Source organism: Musca autumnalis, unplaced genomic scaffold, assembly GCF_047663935.1.
Source record: "Musca autumnalis isolate F117 unplaced genomic scaffold, ASM4766393v1 scaffold_2, whole genome shotgun sequence".
In the NCBI taxonomy this organism is placed as follows: Eukaryota; Metazoa; Arthropoda; class Insecta; order Diptera; family Muscidae; genus Musca; species Musca autumnalis.
The window spans coordinates 125,783,130-125,807,739 of record NW_027411755.1 but is presented as its reverse complement, the minus strand read 5'-3'; the positions used below and the strand labels follow the sequence as shown (position 1 = coordinate 125,807,739).

Sequence of the window (24,610 nt, the reverse complement as noted above, 5' to 3'; positions counted from 1 at the left end):
TTTCCTATTATATCGGGTCTAATAAAACCATTATCAACCCATTGTGCAATGTTGTCTATAACGGTGCCATCTGCCCTGAAAGTGTCGCTGAAAGATTCCCCGGGTGTCTGATCATCCAAACCCTCAACAGCTCTAGAAACAGATTTATTGAGGGAGGGGATGACAAGACCGCCCGAAGACTGCGGCACACCCATCACGTGATCGGCCAAAACTTCCGCTTTGTGACTATCGACAACTATCCGATTGCCGTCTGCATCAACCAGGCATCTAGAATCAAATGATTATGTAATGTAATAAATAAATATGGATATGCCATATTTCAAATATACATAAGTATGTATGTAATTACCAATATTAAATGCGATTTCTTCCTTGTCCAATAAAATAATTCCATTCAACCTTCCGATTCAATTATAAAATGTATTGGGCATTTAAGTTACTAAACACATAATTTCCTTAAGAAAACACAAAACACTGATTTATTCACTCACTTTACCGTCTTGACTCTACAGAGGCAACCAAAACACTGAAGAAAGAAAAAAAATATAATTCATATCATTTCTTCTTTTCTTTTTCGTCTGCTAAGTTGGTTAACAACAACAAAACAAGAAACACACGAGTTTGACGCATACATGCCACCAAAGCCCCCTTCTTCGCTTCTACGTCTTCTATTATACAATACACACAACTCTTTATTATAACACAGCATTCCACAGCCGCGAGAGCACTGTTATTACTCTCGTTGACAAACATCCTCTCTCCACCCAGGAAAAAAATGTTCTAACATAAAAAATATGTTTTACCCAAACATATCAAATGGAGATATGTTACAAAATGTTGCAAACATATATTTGTTTGGACCCAAACATATTATGTTTGGATCCACACATATATTTGTTTGCAACCGGTCCCAAACATATATTTGTTTGGATCCAAACATATTTCTAACATAAATTTTTCTGCGTGTAGAAAGGTGATGGTGACAGTTTCGACACAACAGCTGCCCGATGACGGCTGATCTGATACGGTCAAGTACAGGTCATCGGCGTTTACGCAGTACGGAAAATAGGGTGTATTGCTACAGCCCTCATTTGGCCCTGCAGTCAGTCGGTGTAAACGCAGCCCGAACAATAGGGTGTATTGCTACAGCCCTCATTTGGCCCTGCGGTCTTTTGGCGTAAACGCATCGCGCAGAATAGGGTGTATTGCTACAGCCCTCACTTGAACCTGCGCTTGGTCCAGCCACCACAAGGAGCTATAGCATATTGTTCAGCTTACCAAGGCTCAGACCAACCAAAGTTGCGCACCTTTTCTTCTTCCCAATCACACTTAACTCAACAGACGAACAACACCTCTTTTAATAGGTCTGTTTGGTTACTTTCCCAGCAAGAATTGTCAAGCAAGAACTTCCTCAGAGAGTAAGGAGTTTTTATTCTCTTTTGCAAGAAAATTTTAAAAAGTAAACAGACACCTTCCCAGCGAGCTATCAGCTGACTTGCCAAAACAGAACAATTTGTCCGCCAATGAAGGAACCAAAGGAAGCGAAAATGTTGTATTTTATTAAAAGTATAAAAGAAAATGACCCAAAAAAGGATTTTTTCCACTTCGCTACATAGTACTCCAAAAAAAAAAAAAAAAAAAAAACAATTAGGCTTGCTACTTCCACAATAAAATTGTTTTTAATTTTCACAAACATAAATCACCGGGGGCCACCGTGGTGCAATGGTTAGCACGTCCGCCTTGCACTCAGAAGGTCTGCGGTTCGAATCCCAGGCCAAGCAACATCAAAAATTTTCAACGGTGGCAAAATTCCCCCTCAGTAATTCTGGCGACATTTCCTGAGTATTTAAGCCATGAAAAACTTCTCTACAAGTGGTGTCGTAAGACACGCCGTTCGGACTCGGCAATAAAAAGTAGGTCCCATATCATTGAGCCAATATGAATCGGCGTGCACTCATTGATATGAGAGAAGTCTCCCTTGTGCCATCTGGGATGTTTGTGGAACAATTATTATTAAATCACCGAATAACTAAAAACAGATGATTGATTTTTTTGCAGGAAGAAGAAGAGTTGCAAGTTCTTGCTAGAAGAATATTATCCAGCAACTCTCAGTAAAAGAACTGTCAAACCGTCTCTCTTGATTCGTTCTCTTTGTGTTAACAGACGATTTCCAGCAACAATTTGTGCAAATTGTTGATAATTTTAGGGTAACTAGACAGACCTAATGTTTACATCCATTTGCGCTTGTTGTACCATGAATTGTCGCTCTAGTACTACTATTCCCCGCTAGGGGTACTTCTAATGCATTATGTGCTCATGCTTACTCTATCCGCTAGGTGGAATATTTGACCGTTAATATTTAAAACAAGTATTGTTTAAATTAATTAAATAATTATTGTGAAGCAATAATAAAAATGTTACCAAAAAGAATATTATGACTTTTGGTCGTTACAAATGGGAGGATTATGTCGAAGAAAATCTAGTAAACCGCATTGATGTAGGTCAACCTATAGAAGGGCTTTAGGCTTCAAATGGAATTTAAATTTTTAGATGATACACTGGCTATTCAAAAGAGTAATTTGACCCATGCTAACATACTCATAAGTAGTCTAGTGCACAGCTATGACAAAAAATTATAATATTATAGCACATATACCTACTGGAAACTGTTACTACACAGATGACAGGATGTTAGGTGGGAGAATGGTATTGGAACTTTTCATTAAAAACTCAGAGACTGAAATCTCTCTTCGTTTACCGGATAGTAACACGGTCTTTCAAGATACAACAAGCATTTATAACGGCAAAAAGATAGGTGTTCAAATTCGCTTGTAAATATTCACGCAACACTCAATTTCATCAGTTGCCAGCACCACATGATGGGTCCCATTGTCATGGACGATGAGCTTAATCGATCGCATAAATTACCAAACATCGAGCACTTCTTTGTGCAGGATTTGATGAGCAATTTTGCTCAATTGAAAGAAGCTTTTAATAATAATAATTTCGGTAAATAACGAAATTTGTAGGTAAGTTAACAACCAAAATAAAGTTGTCGCTAAGTACTACCGATAGCAACAGTGTTGTCAATTTATTTTCACTTTTCATTCATAATTTTGGATTTTAATTTTACGGATTTTTGTCGGTAAGCAAAAAATGCGTTGGAGAATTCCACTACAGACGACTGGAGGAGCGACATGTAGTTTCTGCTACACCTCACTCTAGCCTTCCTTTACTTCACTGAGAGGAGTATGACAGCTTTTTTCAGCGGATTCTAAACATATGCAATGCACGCTGGAACCCTTGTGATATTCTAGATTTTCTTATAATTATTATGATGTCCGAAACCCGGAGCAGGTTGCGCAAAATCTGTTCATCCATTTTATATTCATGGGCTGATTATTGGTTCAGTAGTCAATTGTTCTGCGCTGAAGATTTTGAAGAACTATCACTAGCCCTGAATGACAACCCAAAAGCCCTCAAATGATTGAAAATCCGCTGGAAAAAAGATAAATCTCCAATCAGCAATACCAAAGGCAAGCCGTGCTATGAAAGTTATGTAAGACTTGTAGCTTAGCTAAAGGCACGTTTGACAACCCCACTTGTCAACAAAATATACGCTGATGTCTTGTCTTAAATCAAGGGTACGTTAAACTCAAAAGACAACACAAGCAGCTATGGCAGAGACGGTCAAATATACGCTGATCTCTGGTTTTAAAACCAGGTCAAGTTTTATAAACCCAATTGACTCAGACGACAAATCATTTAGAATGCTTCTTCGGAGACCGAAACCACATTTTGCTCAAACCGAGGTCACGTTTCTCAAACCCCACTCGACAGAAATTGCACCAAATACACTTCTATTCTATTCTAGTCATGCATTGAAATCATTTGCTTGCTGTACTCAATACACAATAATTCGCATTCACTTCATTCCAGTTGATCCTTTAGTATTCCAGTTTTCGCCGTTGAAGTCAGGAGACTTCGGTTTCCCGTCCCACACGGAGTCTTCGGTTTCCCGCCCCACACAGGGACTTTTGTTCTTTGTTCCTAGATATACACAGTAGTTTGTATGAGTTCGTAGCTGTAATTAGCGTTGTATAGTAGTCGTTCCAAACAGGACATCAGATCGTTGTCAACCCGCCCCACATCAATCAACACGTTCCCGATCACTACTGAAACGGAGCAGCAACCAGGATCGTCGCTCCCGATCATCGACAACTATCGTTATCAGCCAGCATCGTCAGCACCGATCCCCGTCAACCATCGGCGTTCCCGAACACCCTCGAAACGTCATCACCGAGCGTCGTCACCCGTCGCCGTTCCCGAACAGCTTCAGACGAGTTACCGAACATCACCGAATCGTTGTCAGCCATCGTCGATCCCGAGCGTTACCGAATCGTCCTGTAGCTGAGTTGCCGAACACCCCCGAATCATCGTTATCGATTATAACCGACGCGTAGAATCAGTACAGTTGCCGATTACCTATAAATCGTCAGCAGCCACCGAAGTCGGCAAGCGACTGTCCTATCGCCATTCTCCCCTCTGAAGAAAGAGCAAAGCAATAATATCGCATTTCATTGAAGTAGAATTTACTAGCATTTAAATGAATAAACAACTGAAAAACACTAGTATTTTTATTCATAAGGTTTAGTGGGTCCTTATGGAGCCCCTGGACGCGACTGGAGCTACCCCAGCCGTCGAGAAAACCACGTTACAACAGGTATTTTCATAGTTTTTGCATCACCTTCGAATTACATCAGCTGAAATTCTTCGTCTAGGATTGTTAATGGATGAAAATCTTCCTTGAAAAGTTTTCGAGATAAAATAGGAATTATACCTATATCGTTATGAAGAAAATTTAGGATCCCTTTCTTAGCTTGCTACTATTGCCCTCTTTAAGCGGTCAGTCAGTTATAAATGACAGTTTTTTTAATAGATTTTCGATAACCAAAATGAACACTGTCAAGCAAGCGATATTTGAGTTCAGCTGTCATTCAAACCGGCAATGTGTATCCAGCTTTACCTTGCTGCATTACTGCCAACTTGATAACCATAGGGAAAACTACAATCTTAATGTTGTTTTTATAGCGGTATTTAAGTGAAATTGGGTTAGATTTATTGCTGTGGTTTGTATATTTTAAGTTGTCAGTCTCACTGACAAAACTATCAGCGAACAAATAGTATTTATTAAACGGTAACCAAACCCAGTTTTGGGCCATGCTGACGATTTTTAACAATTTTAAAAATTTTGTTGACGATTTGACAATTTTTTTGACGATTTCCGACCAAACACTGTCGGTAACGCTGTTTACAGCCCCACATGACTCTACAACCGCCCACAGACGACTGTATCGATTATCTCCACTTTACATCCCTTTATACCAATGGTGGGCAAATTGCGAGAGACTCATGTATTTTTTACACTTTTGTGTATGATGCCGAGCATTTCTGCCCAACAGTGTTTTATACCTGATGTTGACTGGCCGTCGTTTGATTCATCGGCGTAATAAATATTAGTGTAGCTATTTGACAATATATGTCTTCCCTGACTATTTTCCAAGTTTATTTTGCTATTATTTTTGTTGTACTATCTCTCTCTTACATCTGTTTTGATCATTTAGTTTTAGCTTAAATGTTTTCCTGCATAGTGACGTCATACATTAGTATCCCTCTATTCTTTCTCTCTCTCTCTCGTGTTTATTACTATGTCCCATTTGTTGTTTAGGTTTATGTGTAGAATAGTATATGCATCAGCGAGTGAGTATAAACATAGGAGAGTAGCAGGTGGCTGAACTGAGTTGTAATTCAGACCGCAAATTAAAACCGTCAGTCAAATAAATTAATTACCCAGCTAACATTTTTTTCCGAATTCGTTTCGAATTTGGACAGAATTTCTGAAAAAATATCCGATTCTGATGCCGAATTCGTACCGAATTCGGTACGAAAATAGGGTGTATTGCTACAGCCCTCATTTGGCCCTGCAGTCAGTCGGTGTAAACGCAGCCCGAACAATAGGGTGTATTGCTACAGCCCTCATTTGGCCCTGCGGTCTTTTGGCGTAAACGCATCGCGCAGAATAGGGTGTATTGCTACAGCCCTCACTTGAACCTGCGCTTGGTCCAGCCACCACAAGGAGCTATAGCATATTGTTCAGCTTACCAAGGCTCAGACCAACCAAAGTTGCGCACCTTTTCTTCTTCCCAATCACACTTAACTCAACAGACGAACAACACCTCTTTTAATAGGTCTGTTTGGTTACTTTCCCAGCAAGAATTGTCAAGCAAGAACTTCCTCAGAGAATAAGGAGTTTTTATTCTCTTTTGCAAGAAAATTTTAAAAAGTAAACAGACACCTTCCCAGCGAGCTATCAGCTGACTTGCCAAAACAGAACAATTTGTCCGCCAATGAAGGAACCAAAGGAAGCGAAAATGTTGTATTTTATTAAAAGTATAAAAGAAAATGACCCAAAAAAGGATTTTTTCCACTTCGCTACATAGTACTCCAAAAAAAAAAAAAAAAAAAAAAAAACAATTAGGCTTGCTACTTCCACAATAAAATTGTTTTTAATTTTCACAAACATAAATCACCGGGGGCCACCGTGGTGCAATGGTTAGCACGTCCGCCTTGCACTCAGAAGGTCTGCGGTTCGAATCCCAGGCCAAGCAACATCAAAAATTTTCAACGGTGGCAAAATTCCCCCTCAGTAATTCTGGCGACATTTCCTGAGTATTTAAGCCATGAAAAACTTCTCTACAAGTGGTGTCGTAAGACACGCCGTTCGGACTCGGCAATAAAAAGTAGGTCCCATATCATTGAGCCAATATGAATCGGCGTGCACTCATTGATATGAGAGAAGTCTCCCTTGTGCCATCTGGGATGTTTGTGGAACAATTATTATTAAATCACCGAATAACTAAAAACAGACGATTGATTTTTTTGCAGGAAGAAGAAGAGTTGCAAGTTCTTGCTAGAAGAATATTATCCAGCAACTCTCAGTAAAAGAACTGTCAAACCGTCTCTCTTGATTCGTTCTCTTTGTGTTAACAGACGATTTCCAGCAACAATTTGTGCAAATTGTTGATAATTTTAGGGTAACTAGACAGACCTAATGTTTACATCCATTTGCGCTTGTTGTACCATGAATTGTCGCTCTAGTACTACTATTCCCCGCTAGGGGTACTTCTAATGCATTATGTGCTCATGCTTACTCTATCCGCTAGGTGGAATATTTGACCGTTAATATTTAAAACAAGTATTGTTTAAATTAATTAAATAATTATTGTGAAGCAATAATAAAAATGTTACCAAAAAGAATATTATGACTTTTGGTCGTTACAAATGGGAGGATTATGTCGAAGAAAATCTAGTAAACCGCATTGATGTAGGTCAACCTATAGAAGGGCTTTAGGCTTCAAATGGAATTTAAATTTTTAGATGATACACTGGCTATTCAAAAGAGTAATTTGACCCATGCTAACATACTCATAAGTAGTCTAGTGCACAGCTATGACTAAAAATTATAATATTATAGCACATATACCTACTGGAAACTGTTACTACACAGATGACGGGATGTTAGGTGGGAGAATGGTATTGGAACTTTTCATTAAAAACTCAGAGACTGAAATCTCTCTTCGTTTACCGGATAGTAGAACGGTCTTTCAAGATACAACAAGCATTTATAACGGCAAAAAGATATGTGTTGAAATTCGCATGTAAATATTCACGCAACACTCAATTTTATCAGTTGCCAGCACCACATGATGGATTGCATTGTCATGGACGATGAGCTTAATCGATCGCATAAATTACCAAACATCGAGCACTTCTTTGTGCAGGATTTGATGAGCAATTTTGCTCAATTGAAAGAAGCTATCAATAATAATAATTTCGCTAAATAACGAAATTTGTCGGTAAGTTAACAACCAAAATAAAGTTGTCGCTAAGTACTACCGATAGCAACAGTGTTGTCAATTTTTTTCACTTTTCATTCATAATTTTGGATTTTAATTTTACGGATTTTTGTCGGTAAGCAAAAAATGCGTTGGAGAATCCCACTACAGACGACTGGAGGAGCGACATGTAGTTTCTCCTACACCTCACTCTAGCCTTCCTTCACTTCACTGAGAGGAGTGTGACAGCTTTTTTCAGCGGATCCTAAACATATGCAATGCACGCTGGAACCCTTGTGATATTCTAGATTTTCTTATAATTATTATGATGTCAGAAACCCGGAGCAGGTTGCGCAAAATCTGTTCATCCATTTTATATTCATGGGCTGATTATTGGTTCAGTAGTAGTAGTCAATTGTTCTGCGCTGAAGATTTTGAAGAACTATCACTAGCCCTGAATGACAACCCAAAAGCCCTCAAATGATTGAAAATCCGCTGGAAAAAAGATAAATCTCCAATCAGCAATACCAGAGGCAAGCCGTGCTATGAAAGTTATGTAAGACTTGTAGCTTAGCTAAAGGCACGTTTGACAACCCTACTTGTCAACAAAATATACGCTGATGTCTTGTCTTAAATCAAGGGTACGTTAAACTCAAAAGACAACACAAGCAGCTATGGCAGAGACGGTCAAATATACGCTGATCTCTGGTTTTAAAACCAGGTCAAGTTTTATAAACCCAATTGACTTAGACGACAATACATTTAGAATGCTTCTTCGAAGACCGAAACCACATTCTGCTCAAACCGAGGTCACGTTTCTCAAACCCCACTCGACAGAAATTGCACCAAATACACTTCTATTCTATTCTAGCCATGCATTGAAATCATTTGCTTGCTGTACTCAATACACAATAATTCGCATTCGCTTCATTCCAGTTGATCCTTTAGCATTCCAGTTTTCGCCGTTGAAGTCAGCTTGCTACTGCTGGGGGCTTGCTATCCACCAAGGCATTCCTGGGTGGCGTGTTGCGTTGGCAAATTTTGGAAGGGACTACCCATTGTGGCTGTCCCATTAATAAATTGCACACAGTGAATTCTGTTTACTGTCCCCCACAGAAACTTCGGTTTCCTGTTCCACACAGAGACTTCGGTTTTCTGTCGCACACGGAGGCTTCGGTTTCCAGTCCCACACGGAGACTTCGGTTTCCCGTTCCACACGGAGACTTCGGTTTCCCGTCCCACACGGAGACTTCGGTTTCCCGCCCCACACGGAGACTTCGGTTTCCCGTCCCACACAGGACTTTGGTTCTTTGTTCCTAGATATACACAGTAGTTTGTATGAGTTCGTAGCTGTAATTAGCGTTCTATAGTAGTCGTTCCAAACAGGACATCAGATCGTCGTCAACCCGCCCGACATCAATCAACATCGACAACTATCGTTATCAGCCAGCATCGTCAGCACCGATCCTCGTCAACCATTGGCGTTCCCGAACACCCTCGAACCGTCATCACCGAGCGTCGTCACCCGTCGCCGTTCCCGAACAGCTTCAGACGAGTTACCGAACATCACCGAATCGTTGTCAGCCATCGTCGATCCCGAGCGTCACCGAATCGTCCTGTAGCTGAGTTGCCAAACACCCCCGAATCATCGTCATCGATTATAACCGACGCGTAGAATCAGTACAGTTCCCGATTACCTTTAAATCGTCAGCAGCCACCGAAGTCGGCAAGCGTCTGTCCTATCGCCATTCTCCCCTCTGAAGAAAGAGCAAAGCAATAATATCGCATTTCATTGAAGTAGAATTTACTAGCATTTAAATCAATAAACAACTGAAAAACACTAGTCTTTTTATTCATAAGGTTTAGTGGGTCCTTATGGAGCCCCAGGACGCGACTGGAGCTACCCCAGCCGTCGAGAAAACCACGTTACAACAGGTATTTTCATAGTCTTTGCATCACCTTCGAATCAGCTGAAATTCTTCGTCTAGGATTGTTAATGGATGAAAATCTTCCTTGAAAAATTTTCGAGATAAAATAGGAATTATACCTATATCGTTATGAAGAAAATTTAGGATCCCAGCTTTCTTAGCTTGCTACTATTGCCCTATTTAAGCGGTCAGTCAGTTATAAATGACAGTTTTTTTAATAGATTTTCGATAACCAAAATGGATGGTCACAATGTCAAGCAAGCGATATTTGAGTTTAGCTATCATTCAAAACTGGCAATGTGTATCCAGCTTTACCTTGCTGCATTACTGCCAACTTGATAACCATAGGGAAAACTATAATCTTAACGCTGTTTTTATGGGGTTAGATTTATTGCTGTGGTTTGTATATTTTAAGTTGTCAGTCTTACTGACAAAACTATCAGCGAAAAAATAGTATTAATTAAACGGTAACCAAACCCAGTTTTGGGCTATGCTGACGATTTTTAACGATTTTAAAAATTTTGTTTTTTTTGACGATTTCCGACCAAACACTGTCGGTAACGCTGTTTACAGCCCCACTTGACTCTACAACCGCCCACAGAAGACTGTCTCGATTATGTCTACATCACATCCCTTTATACCTGGTGATGACTGGTCGTCGTTTGATTTAATTCTCATCGGTGCAATAAATATTAGGGTAGCTATTTGACAATAGGTGTGTTCCTCCACTATTTTCCAAGTTCATTTTGCTATTGTTTTTGTTGTACTATCTCTCTTACATCTGTTTTGATCATTCAGTTCTATTATAATTGTTTTCCTGCATTGTGACGTCATACATTACTATCCCTCTATTCTTTCTCTCTCTCTCTCTCTCTCTCTCTCTCTCTGTCTCTCTCGTGTTTATTACTATATCCCATTTGTTGTTTAGATTTATGTGTAGAAAAGTATATGCACCAGATAGCGAGTATAAATATAGGAAAGTAGCAGGTGGGTGAGTTGAGTTGTAATTCAGACCGCGAATTAAAACCATCAGCCAAGTTAATTAATTAGGAACATAAGTGGACTGAAGCTTGCGCACACAGTAAAGCCTTGTGTGAATAACGTTAATAAAGCATTGTTGAATTGTAATCTAAAGGACCCCTTGGTTTTTTGGTACGAATCGTATTGGAGAATAAAACACGTTAAAACAAGTTAAAACTAATTCTGTGACAATATTTTGTTATTTTAGTTTAAGCATTTAGCATTAATGTTGGAAATATTTTGTTTGTTGCATAATGCAATTATGGGGAATACTTAAAAAGTTCCATGAAATGGATTTTCAATGCTTGTAAGGAGGTAAACAATAGTATTTCCTTTCTTTTACAAATTAAACATTTGTTTCTTGTGTACTTACCTTGTGCTGAGGTACATGTCGTCAGTTGCGGCGAATAACGATCTGTTAATCGTTTAATGACATCGATTTGTTCTAAAGTTAATTGTACTGCATCTCGATGTTGAGCCTCGCAGGGCACATATGCGGCCCAAAACTGTAAAAAGAAAAACAAAAGCAATGAAACCATTACAATTTTAATTTAATCATCATTTACAAAATACATATGAAGAAATAAACTTTTTTAAGGGTCATAATATTTTTTAAAACAAAATAAATTTTCATTTACGTTTATGAATTTATTTTCATGAGCTCTTCAACATATCCCAACCATTTCACGAATATCCTTTTAGCTAAGAAATATTAAAACGTATTGGCCATTGTCGTTTTTTTAACTGCTCATTTTATGTCTCCCTTTCACACACGCATTACTAACGACGACATTGATATGCATACATGATGGGCCATAAAAACTGAAATTTCCGAGAATTGTGAAGAGAGGAGCATCGTCATTGCGTTTCAATCAAATATTCATATCTCTTGTTCGGGCGCCACCTGTTAACAACGAACACGCACAATTTTATGATGATGTTTTAACACTTTTACACCATCAATGGATCATAAAATTAATACACATACATACATATTGTTGGGTGAAATCAAGAAGATAGAGCAGAGAAAAAAAGAATTGAATCATAAATAAATTCTCCATATTCGATTTGTTGGGCCGTGAGATACAATGAAACTTCCTAGGTCCAATCAAAGCGTGTACAATGGTCAGCATGTCATGCAAAAGTTCATTAGCTCGAAAACACGCTTCATTTAGTAAGGCACAAAAAAGAATAAAACTGCGAAATTTTCAGGGCAATCATGAATATATATTTCCATCGAAATTTTGCGCACGGAAAAAAATTTCAAAATGTGAAATTCTTTTAAAATCAATATTTTAAGACGTTGAAAACTACTAGAATCAGTTAATTATGGAATATTCTATATTCAAAAGTATCCTATTTTTGGACATAAATATGGAAATAAAAATTGTGAAATTGGGGAAAGGGAACAAATTCCGCACGGAATTTTTTTCGTGATTGCCCTGATTAAAGGACGCTGAAATTTAAGGGAGATTGGTTTCTTGTTTGCAGGCTGGTCAAGTTCGATGATGGGCTATATCGCTCCACGTTTTGGTATAGCACCCATATATCGGTACTCCTCATTTACTTTATTTTGACGCATTCAGCTATATTTTAAGACCGAAATGGCCATCATTTGACATTTAAGGTCCTTGTGACCTCAAAAATTTATTCCAAAAATTTTGGACATTGGTCCATGTTTTGGTATTGCTCCCATATAACGGTACCTCCCGATTTTCGGTATTTTTTAGCTACAATTTTAAACCGAATTAGCTATAGTTTGACATTTTAAGTTTTCAGTGGTCGCGAAAGTTCTTAACCAAAAATAGCCAACATAGGACCATGTTTTGGTATAGCCCCCATATAACGATACCTTCCGATTTTCGGTATTTTGAGGATTTTAGCTACAATTTTTAACCGAATTAGCTATAGTTAGAAATTTTTAGTTCTCAGTGGTTGCGAAAGTTCTCCACCAAAAAATCGTCAACATGAGTCTATGTTTTGGTATAGCCCCCATATAACGGTACCTCCCGGTATTTTGCGGATTTTAGCTGCACTTATGGAACTAACTACCTGCAACACTTGACACTTGAGGTTCCTAGTCGCCACAAAATATCTCCACTAAAAACTGTCGACGTAGGTCCATATTTTGGTATAGCCCCCATATAACGGTACTTCCCGATATTCGGTATTTTGAGAATGTTGGCTACATTTTTGCACCGAACTCCATAAAAGGTTCTCAACGGTCACTAAACATCTCCACCAAAAATCGTCATCGTAGGTCTCTGTTTTGGTATAGCCCCCATATAACGGTACCTCCCGATTTTTTTCTTTTGCGGATTTTAGCTACATCTTTGGACAGAACTACCCGTAATTTCACATTTGAGGTTCCCAAGGGTCACAAAACATATCTACAAAAAAGTCAACATAGGTCCATGTTTTGGTATACCCCCATATAATTTTACCTTCCGATTTTCGGTATTTTGCGGATTTTAGCTACATTTTTTTACCCAACTAGCGGTAATTTTATCATTTGAGGTTCCCAGTGGTCACAGAACTTCTCTACCAGAAATTGTCAACACAGATCGATTTTTTGTTATATCTCGCATATAACGGTGTTTTGAGGATTTTAGATACAATTTTTAACCGAACTAGTCGTAATTTGCCATTTGAGCCCCATTTGTTGACCGAACTATCTGTAATTTTACATTCGAGTTTCCTAGTGTTCACAAAACTTATCCACGAAAAAACCTCAAAATAGGTCCAAACTTTGATATAGCCCATTTAAAGGAGCCGTCCGATTGAAGACATTTTTTTGATAACTTTTCTAACGGTATCTGGGTATGCGTGATCACAAAATATTTTAACCTAAAATTGTGGACAGGAAACAAAACTAACTAATACTTTATGGTGGAGGGTATATAAAGTTCGTCCCGGTCGAATTTAACGCTTTTTTACTTGTTTAGATTAGATAATTTAGGCATTGGTGTATCCGAGGTCGAAAATTTTTTTAAATAAAAAATTTTGCTGTCCACAGTTTTAGATTCAACAATTATTTCATTTTAGTTAAGAATATTTTATTGTGGACGGTATAAAACGACTTTTTACTTGATGACATATTACACAGGAAGTGTCCTTCGCATCCTTCTACTTTTCAACTCAAATGTTTTTCGGGATACCTCTCCTTGTTATAAAGTTGTAAAAATGAACTGGACTATAAAATAAAACGTAAAATATAAAAAAGACATGAAAAGATCATGCTTCCCCAAAATCATGTAAACGTTATATGCACAAAAAAATAATAAAAAAAATCGAATAGCCAATTAAGCTAATATGGAGCAGATGCTCAAAAAACAGCTTAAATCCACCAACAAATTTCACATGCGCCACAAATAGAGTTGCAGTAATTTTGCAATTTGACCAGGCCATTGTCTGCTACATTAGAATATACAAACGAGTGACGTGACTCTGAAACTAGACCAAGAAAAAGAAAAAAACCCATGCATGCTTGTAACTCATAGCCAAGGAAAACTGTGCAAATCTTCAAATAAGGAAACATGAACAAGCAATCGCTGTTACAAGGATTTAGTTTAGCAAAAAAGTAACACAAAATGAATAAATGAAGGATTTTCCCTGCAAGTTTGTGGAGAAAATTGTTTGGTGATTTAAAGTAATTTTCCAAAGATTTGAACTGCATTCAAAGAATTTTGTAAAAGTTTGCAGCAAAAGCAAAAGGAATGTTCGACCCTCTCAACCACTACAAAACATAGATGGTCACAACTTGGTGAATGTTTTGTTCCCCCTTTTAAGTAATTTTGGTGGATATGCTGGTTCAGTATGTGAGCACACATGTATGTACATTAGGTATATAACTTTTTGCACTTTTTTGCAAATATCAAAAATACCACCACATTGCCGTGTAGAGCATGAAAAACTATTATGAAATACGGTGTAAATTTTTCTCTATCGCGAAAAAAGTTTCCGCACCAAATGCATTGAAGTTCAGTAATGCATTTTTTAATTTTAGCTGTTATGACGACATATTTGCTTTAAATTAAAATTTTTATTTTTTTGTAATCTAATTTAAAATCATTATCAAAGCGTTCTGGACCAATTTGTTCTCAAATCGCGCCATTTCGGAGCATTTTAGGAATTTTTGACACATTTACAATTTTTGTTTTTTATTTATAAACTCGCGAATTTTATGTTTATATTTATTGTACCTATTGGACAAGAGAATATGGTGTCATTTGCAACAAATTCGCGAAAGTTACAGACAGTTTTTAATGACTTTGCCTGTGAGAATTGTATTTTTTTCTATGAATATTTATTCAAACAAAGCAAATTTAAAATTATAAGTAGAAAAAATATCAAAAGGGTTTTAGTAATTACAGTCGGCGCGGAAACTTTTTTCATCGAATCGATCTTAGAAACGTGTTTTCATTATTAGGACAAAATTCCCCACGTGGTACAGGTGTTGTATTTTTGTAAAAAACATAAACGATTCTCACAGGCAAAGTCGTTTCCTTTCGCGACTTCGTTGCAAATGACCCCATATTCTTTTGTCCGGTAGGTACAAAAAATATAAACATAAAATTCACGAGTTTATAAAGAAAAAGCAAAAATTTAATAGTATCAAAAGTTCTTAATATGCTCCGAAATGGCGCGAGTTGAGAACAAATTGGTCCAGAATGCTTTGATAAAGATTTTAAATTAGATTACAAAAAAATAAAAATTTTAATTAAAAGCAAATATCTTGCCATAACAGCTAAAATTAAAAAATGCATTACTGAACTTCAATGCATTTGGTGCGGAAACTTTTTTCGCGATAGAGAAAAATTGACGCCGTATTACATAATAGTTTTCCATGCTCTACACGGCTATGTGGTGTTTTTTTTTTTGGTTATAGCCCTAATGTACATGTTTACATAGTTGTTGTCGTCACAGAATGTTGCACATTACCCCCTCTTCGACATGGACATGTCCAGATTTTGTTTGTTTATTCGATAGTTATACGCTACCATGCCAAACGGAAAGTATATCGATTGTGTCATTCCGTTGTCAACATTTCCACATATATACTGTAAATTCTTGAGCATTGAAAGGTTTTTTATACCCTCCACCATAGGATGGGGGTATATTAAGTTTGTCATTCCGTGTGTAACTACTCGAAATAATCATTGTAGACCCCACAAACTATATATATTCTTGATCAGCGTGCAATTCTACATCGATATAGCCATCTGTCCATCTGTGGAAATCACTCTAGCTTCCGAACGGATTGAAGTAAGTGGATGAAATTTTGGTAAACTCTATTATATGTATGTAGTGACGCGTCGTCGTTTTAAGGAAATTTTAGGATATTTGTCCCCTTTGACCACTGAATTGGTATTTGGTATTTTGTGTAATTTGGTATTTTGTGTCTCCAGAGGTTAAAAACTATTTCTACCAAATTTTGTTTATATAGGTCCACGTTTTGGTATAGCCCCCATATAAGGCCGCGTCAGGTACGCGTCATTTTAAGATATTTTGAATGTATTAGTCCCATTTGACCACAGAGTCCGTTGTAACTTTGCATATTGGGTCTCCAGAGGTTAAAAACTATTTCTACCAAATTTTGTTTATATAGGTCCACGTTTTGGTATAGCCCCCATATAAGGACGCGTCAGGTACGCGTAATTTTAAGATATTTTGAATGTATTAGTCCCATTTGACTACAGAGTCCGTTGTAACTTTGCATATTGCGTTTCAAGAGGCTAAGAAATATATCTACCATAAAATGTTTACATAGGTCCACGTTTTCGTATAGCCCCCATATAACGCCCCATATATAGTACGCGTCATTTTAAGATATTTTGAATGTATTATTCCCATTTGAGCACCGAATTGGTGGTAATTTGGCATTTTGTGTCTCCAGATGCTAAAAAACACTTCTACCAAAGTTTGTTTATATAGGTCCACGTTTTGGTAGAGCCCCCATATAACGCCCCATATATAGTACGCGTCACTTTAAGATATTTTGAATGTATTAGTCCATTTGACCACAGAATCGGTTGTAAGTTTGTATTTTGTGTTTCCAAAGGCTAAGAAATATTTCTACCATAAAATGTTTATATAGGTCAAGGTTTTGATATAGACCCCATAGGACGATATCTCCCGATTTTCGGTATTTTGGAGGTTTTAGCCTCATTATCGCAGCGAAATGGCTGAAATTTGGTATTTAGTCTTCGTTGGGTGTATAAAACTTGCCCCGGAAATTTGTAGGTATAGGTTCACGCCTTCATATAGCCCCCATAGGACGGTATCTCCCGATTTTCGGTATTTTGAAGGTAGCGGCCTCAATATTCCACCCAAATGGCTGAAATTTGGTGGTTAGTCTTCACTTGATGTATAAAACATCCCATATGAAATTTGTCGGTATAGGCCACACGCCCTCATATAGTCCCCATAGGACGATATCTCCCAATTTTCGGTATTTTTGAAGGTTATAGCTATATTATACTACCAGTTTTGAAGGGTTTAGCCTCATTATAACACCGAAATGGCTAAAATTTGGTACATAGTCTTCGTTGGGGGTATTAAACTTTCCACCTGAAATTAGTCGGCAAGGTCAACGTCTTCATATAGCTCCCATAGAACGGCACCGCCCGATTTTCGTTATTTTAAAGGTTTTAACCTCATTATTCCACCGAAGTGGCTGAAATTTGGTATTTAGTCTTTTTCCGGGCTACAGAAATTTCCGTCAGAAATTTGTCGGTATACGGTTAACGGTACAGGTTAACGTTTTATACAGCCTCCATAGAACGGCGCTCCCGATGTTGTTAACTATCCAAATCCAGAATATCCACGTTGAGGTCTAGTGGGTTTTTCCCAATTTTATGTATTTCGCTCAATTCGGAAAATGGTAAATATTGGTCCATGTATTGGAAAGAACAAAAATGTCGCCCATATTAACTGTTAACTGAAGGGAGTATTATCAGTTGAGATATACGTACTACTCCTGCAATAAAAGGAAGAGTTAAGTACTTTCATAAACGAAATAAAACTAATTGTTCCTATTCACTTCAATACAGTTCGTGGTGGAGGGTATAAAAAGTTCGGCCCGGCCGAACTTAAAGCTTTTCTTACTTGTTTTTTATTAAAATGTATTGTTACGAATGTAACTGGTAGATTTATTTCCGTTTATTTAAAAGTTCTAATTGGAACGTAAATTTTTATTAGCTAGTTTATTTATTTATTTAGTCTTAGAAGAGTATTCCTTACAGACTAAAAAATCATATTTACCAACTGCAAATATTATAATATTCAAGTATTCAAAAGTTGTATTAAAATATTTTTAAAATTAAAATAAGGCAACTGATTATTTGGCAAAGAACTTAAATAATTTAAAGCCCGAGTTAAAGGTGCATTTTATATATAGTTCCTTTGATGCAATTCAACATGGAAAGTAGTTCTATGCCTTAGAGAAAGTCTACCTGGGATTTTACTTAAAAGTTCTGGGCAATCTACAAAACCATTTATCAAATCATATACAAATAACATCGATTGTAATTTGCTTCTCATTTATAATGTAATCTTCCGACCTCGGTTCCATGTGATGTAGATTAAGCAATTACTTTATTTGATTTGGTTTTACAACAAAAACTTCTGAATGGAATTTTCCACAGTTATGAATTTGTCGCTCAGATTCAGTTTAAATTATTTGTTTTGTTATTGTTTTGTTGTACTCTCTTTCATGTTTGTTTGTTTTGGCAGTGACGTAATTACCCAACAAACAAAATGTCGGATGTCCGACATATCGGAACAATTTCGGAAGCAAAATCGTTCAGATTTTGTATCGATTTCTATACGATTTATCGTAGGGGAATTCGTTCAGATTTCGGAGAAAATGTCGTTACGAATTCGAATCGATATGTCGGAAACAAATTTCCCTTCGCACAACAACCACCTTTTGTGTATATCTAACAAGCAACATTTTAGTTTGTTGTCGAAAAACAAAATGGTTGGTTATAAAATTCGCATATACATTTATTAAATATTTTAAATATAAATGCAACATATAATAATTCAAGCTAGTGCTAATAGACTTAACATATTCGTACACAAAGTTTACATTGTTCTACTATAACTACAAAATGATAACAACAGTGAAAACCATTAGATATCCTTGAAATTATAATCTTCCAATAAAAAACATAACAATGAAAATTTATCAATAAAAAAGAGGCATCAGAGAAAAATTTTTTCCTTCGATAATGATACGAAATTATTCCAAAATCGTTCAGAAATCTTAAGAAAGTTCGGAAGGTACCTCAGATTTTCATACGACATTATTCCGAAATCGTTCAGAAATCTGTACGAAAATTCGGAGGAAAAAATTCGCATTCCGAATTTCCCAAGGATTTTCTTCCGATTTCGTTCCGAATTCTGGCCGAAATCGATCCAATTACGCTCCGACATTCCGTTACGAAATTATGTCAACAACTTCATACAACTTTCGTTAAGATATCGTTACGATTTCGGATCAGATATCGGACGTAACGTTGAATTTTGTTCCGATTTCGTTACGATATCGGTACGATTGGCTGGGTACTGTTCTTTCGATTCTCTTGTATTTGTCGCCTTTTCGCCTGTGTATGTATGTGTGCTTAGAATATTTGGTGTATTAGTAGTGGTAAGACAGCAATGGAAAATCAGAAATAAAGAGACAATGCGTGTGGTTTATTTTTACGCTACCGTAAAGAAGCGAGCACCAATGGCCTAGTGCGAATAATTCGAATTTAAAATGGAATAATTCGAATTTCAAATGGAATAATTCGAATTACAAATGGAATAATTCGAATTACAAATGGAATAATTCGAATTACAAATAGAATAATTCGAATTACTAATGGAATAATTCGAATTATAAATGAAATAATTCGAATTACAATTGGAATTCTCTAATTATAAATAAAATGTTACGAATTGAAAATAGAATAATCGATTTACAAATGAACTGGAATGTTTCGAATTACATGTGAAAAATGTGTAGTAATTAAAGTCGGTTGTGAATAAGTGTAATAAAGTAAATAAAACTTTAGAGAATCGTAATCTAAAACGAACACTGTCGGGAAATAAAACAATGTCTACACGGGATTGAGTTAAATCTAATTCCGTAACAGTATTTATTTCAAATATACTAAAATATCTTACAACATATTTGTCAATTGTGAAAAAAAATCTTAACAAAACTAAATAAAGTTTATTTTTAATGAATAGGGGAGGGTGAAAATTTAACTTAAAAAAATTTTTTGGGACCTGGAGTTACATAGTTATATAGCAATAAATTTTCAAAAATTTTTATTTTTCTAGTGTTTTTTAGTGTAATATATTTGGGAACCCCAAATACCTAATTACACTTAATTTGGTCTGAAAATGTAGCTTAAATACACCAAAACACTGAAAATCGGGAGGTATCTAAAAAGAGGCCTTGACCCAAATGTAGACCTATGTCCACAATTTTTGGTGGATATTTTTAGTGATCACTAGGAACTCTATGTACCAAATTACAACTAATTTTGAAGGAAAATGTGGCTTAAATCCTCAAAATACCGAAAATCGGGAAGTACCGTTATATTGGTACTATACGAAAATATTAGCCGTTTATTTCTTTTCAATGAACTCTAGGTAGAGGAAGCCTGTCGATTGTGGCAGGGATGCTCACGGCAATCAATCAAAGACAGATACTGCATCCTCAAAATCTTGTTGTGCTGATACATCGGTGAAGTCGTCGCCACATCATGAAGATGGTCCACTGGTGTAATGAGGACACAATCTCTTACAGTCCTCAGGGACCTTCCAATACGTAGCGACCATTTGCATACTACACTGCCGCCGCATTGCTTACCACATACTGGTTTATTATTTTAAAAGAGTTCTGACGGTCAGTGACTTGAGTAACATGTTCCTACTACTGACCTTGTCGCAAATAGCAGTTGCTTGCTCGGAGGACTTACATATGTAATTAAGCTATCGAATGTTACACCCAATACCTTCGGTAGTTCTTAGTGGTAGGAACCAGAACACAATCCATCAATATATTCAGAGGAGCCTCATTTTAGCTGTCCAGGTAATGACCCGCGTGAGGACAAAAATCGTTCCTCATCTTCGCCCACACATGATTCTGTAAGGCAATAAATAATTGTTCCACAAACATCCCAGACGGGACAGGGTAGACTTCTCTCATAACAATGAGTGCACCCCGATTCATATTAGCTCAATGATATGGGACCTACTGTTTATCGCCGAGTCCGAAGGGCGTGTCCTTCGACACCACTTTATAGAGAAGTTTTACATGGCTGAAATACTCAGGAAATGTCGCCAACATTACTGAGGGGTATTTTGCCACCGTTGAAAATTTTGATGTTGCCTTACCGGGGAATCGGACCCACGACCTTCTGCGTTCAAGGCGGGTGTGGATACCATTGCACCACGGTGGTACCCAAGGCAATACCGACACTATAAAAGGTAGAGAGAAATGAATTTGGAAAACTGTTTTAAAGGTAATGCAATCAAGTCAAGTGAACAAGAACAACCATCAGAGTCGCCAACATCGCCGTGCCCTGCGTCAACATCAAGAAAGCTCCACCCCAGCACAAGCAGCGAAGACACCCAGATGATTACGCCTACGCCCAACTCCAAATCGGAAAGCCTCCCCACCACGATCGAGCCAAAGCAGTGAGCGAGATTACGCTACCCCAGCGTAGGATAATCCTTATAATAAACATTGTGAACACGCCTAAACGTCCTCAATAAAGAAATTAAGACACAATTTGTACAGCCGACCTTATCGTTTCACTCTTAGTCACTACAAATATAAATTTTCCGCGACGAGCGAGCCTATCCCAGCCATTCTATTTAACGATTGATATTTTCCCACTCCATTTCCATTTTACGAGTCTTTAACTTCTTATTTGTGAATCCTACAACCGACTGGGGTCCACATAAATAGCACAAATGGGGAGCCCTGTTTTCGAACAGCTTGGCTTTGTTGCCGTGGTTAGATGTGCTGTTGTGGTACTGTGTATTTTCCGAAATCCATGCTAATATTGGGCAACTGGGAAACAGCTATTCATAATGTAGTACTGCTTCAGTTGCTCTAGCTATGTACTTTTTTCGCTCATGCTTGGCTACTAGCCTTTTGCGGTTCTCTGACCCTATGGTCTTCGGGTCATCACGCTCACTTCCTATTCCCGTCGTTTCTTTTAGGAAATTCGGACTAATTTCGGATATTCGACCATCTGGTATGTAGCGAGCGGCTGCAGCTGCGATGATGTTCCAGACAATTGTCTCACCTTCCCACGGATCCTCCGGTAACTTGGGCAGCGGTGATTGATAAATTCTCTAAACTCTTGCCAATCAGCTTTCACCGTACAAAATGTTGGGCTATCAATACCAGCTTTAAATACACTTATCGAGTTTTTGAAGAAGGTCCTCAAAAGGCAATACAGAGAGGTAAATCTTCACTTGACGTAAGATAAATGAGCATAGAGAAATTCTATTTTGTATCATGGTAAAGTCATTCGTTTTCAATCTCTTAATTTGCCACCATAATGTAGGTGCTAATTACTGTTACATAATTTTGTTCATATGTGTAGATCTTCTTCTTCCTGGAGTTGAACTTGTGAGAAACATGAGCTTACATATTCTGCACAAATTATATTTATTACAGATTTTTAGTTTTATCCAAATTTGTTTAAAATTTGAAGTAGTGATGAAAGGGTATCGCATGGCTTACCACTCCGAATAAAAACTTTTTATTTTCCTGTGTTTTTTTCTCTCTCTTGGAGAGCTTGTTTCCATGAAAGTACAGAACAGCGTCTGTTGAATTTTTAACCCCACCTCACATACATATGTATTTGAAAAATCCCATTTGGATGGAAGCAACGAAAACAAGTTAACACTATTTCCGGTATGTTGACGACGACGAAGCTGAAGTTCCAAAACAAAACATTGCCTAGCTATAAATCGTACATCAAATGTTCGGTGGGGGGGTCATGCCAATGGTAAGGACAAATACTTTAGGTCAACTCTGACGTTTTCTCAGTATTCCACTGGCAAACAAAAAGTTAGCAAAATGTTTGCAATTCCAAAATCAAATATGACCATCACCACCAAATGCCTGTTGTTGGTTGGCTGGTTGGATGTAGTATTGGAATTTGTAACCGTGCCTCTGTTCGTTTTTTCGATTTTTATAGTTTTTGTTCCAGTCGTGTGCACAATACTCACGTGATAGCAATAACTAAAAGTGCAAATATCTTGTTAAAAATATTGGTGAAATATATTTTCTTAAATCAAATTGCTATGGCTGGAAAGAAGAACAATTGGCAGATGCAAGATTTTAAATTGGTGTTAAATGGATACGAATGCATCGGTGGGTAAGTGGCATTTATTTGGCGATAAATGTCTTCTTAAAACGTGCGGTATTATTTTGCAAAGGTGTGGTGTGTGTTGGGGTAAGGTTTTTTGAATATACATGAGTCAGAAAGAAGTCCCAAAAAATGCAACATAAATAACGTGGACATGTGATAACAGATACAGATAAGGTATCTCACTAGATCCGGAAACATCGTGATTTTTAAGTTTGTTTCTTCGTTTGTAGCGCATTGAAATAATCATTTGCGACCCTATAAAGTATATCGTCACCATAAATGCCAAAAGTCGTAACTAACAAAATAATAATTTTACAGGAGAAGCAAAAAACGTTATAAATGAAAAACTTTTTTATTGAATATTAATCTCATGAAGGCGAGTATATGGGATATTATCAATCATATACGAATGGGAGTAAGTAATGAAACCAAAGCCGCGGACGCGCTTGGCTTTGGGATCCGTCATTACAACAAAATCTGCAATGTTATCCTATTTTTCGAAATGCCTTTTCTTGAATAGGATCGTTATTTTTAACGTAGCAGCTTGAAATTTTGCAAGAGCATGTATTTTAGTCTTATGTATTAGTTTCAATCAAAAAACTAATTTGACGACTTCGGGCATTTATGGTGATAATATATATGGTAACATGGGGCGGCTTCGCCACTGGGGCGCCTTCGCCAGCGCCGATTTTCTTGATAATTATAACTGCTACAGAAATGCCGTTAAAGGTAAAATTGTGAGTTTAACAAAGATCTTCCATCTCCCAAAAATTGGCATTTCTATCACATATATGATTGCCGATGAACGCGGTTTCATGTTTTTGGGGTATTGCGAAAAATATTCATGGTAGGTATATTTTGTGATATCTTGTATACCTTTTGTGATATCAAAATTATATTTTATACCGTTAATAGGCAACTACTGAAGAATATAAATCCAAATAATTTGCATGATAAAAGTCATTATAAATGTCATTATATTCATATTATGAACTATGTAGGGGGTGGGGCGGCTACGCAATGATAGGGGTGTTGTGGGTTAATGTGAGAAATATGTCAGGTTTAACTTAAATTGTTTATGCTATTGATATACCACGCTATAATGTCAAGTTGAAATCAAATATTGTGCTTAACCTATCTAATTTGGCAAACATTTTATTTTTATGCCTAAATTCAAGGTACCTACTTCAAATAACGGCTAGAATATGTTTCTTTTTCTAAATTTTGGAATAATTTTTGATTATTACATAGAAAACATGTTCCTTTTATGCATAATGTTGATATTTGGGGAGGAAGTATGGTAAATGCCAGTTTAGAGTCCGTCGATATATGTCCTATGTCGATGACGAAGCTACCCCATGGGAGGGGAGGCTTC

At 37.2% G+C, this 24,610-nt stretch overlaps 1 protein-coding gene across 2 annotated transcripts in view; it reads right to left on the bottom strand.

Moving 5' to 3' along the window:
• LOC141394564 (uncharacterized) overlaps positions 1 to 24,610 on the bottom strand; it is a 523,342-nt gene that overhangs the window by 376,537 nt on the left and 122,195 nt on the right. For both annotated transcript variants that reach the window (XM_073969172.1, XM_073969173.1), the window contains exon 6: positions 11,217 to 11,349. In XM_073969172.1, coding sequence (XP_073825273.1) covers positions 11,217 to 11,349 — 133 coding nt within the window. The remainder of the gene's footprint in view (positions 1 to 11,216; positions 11,350 to 24,610) is intronic.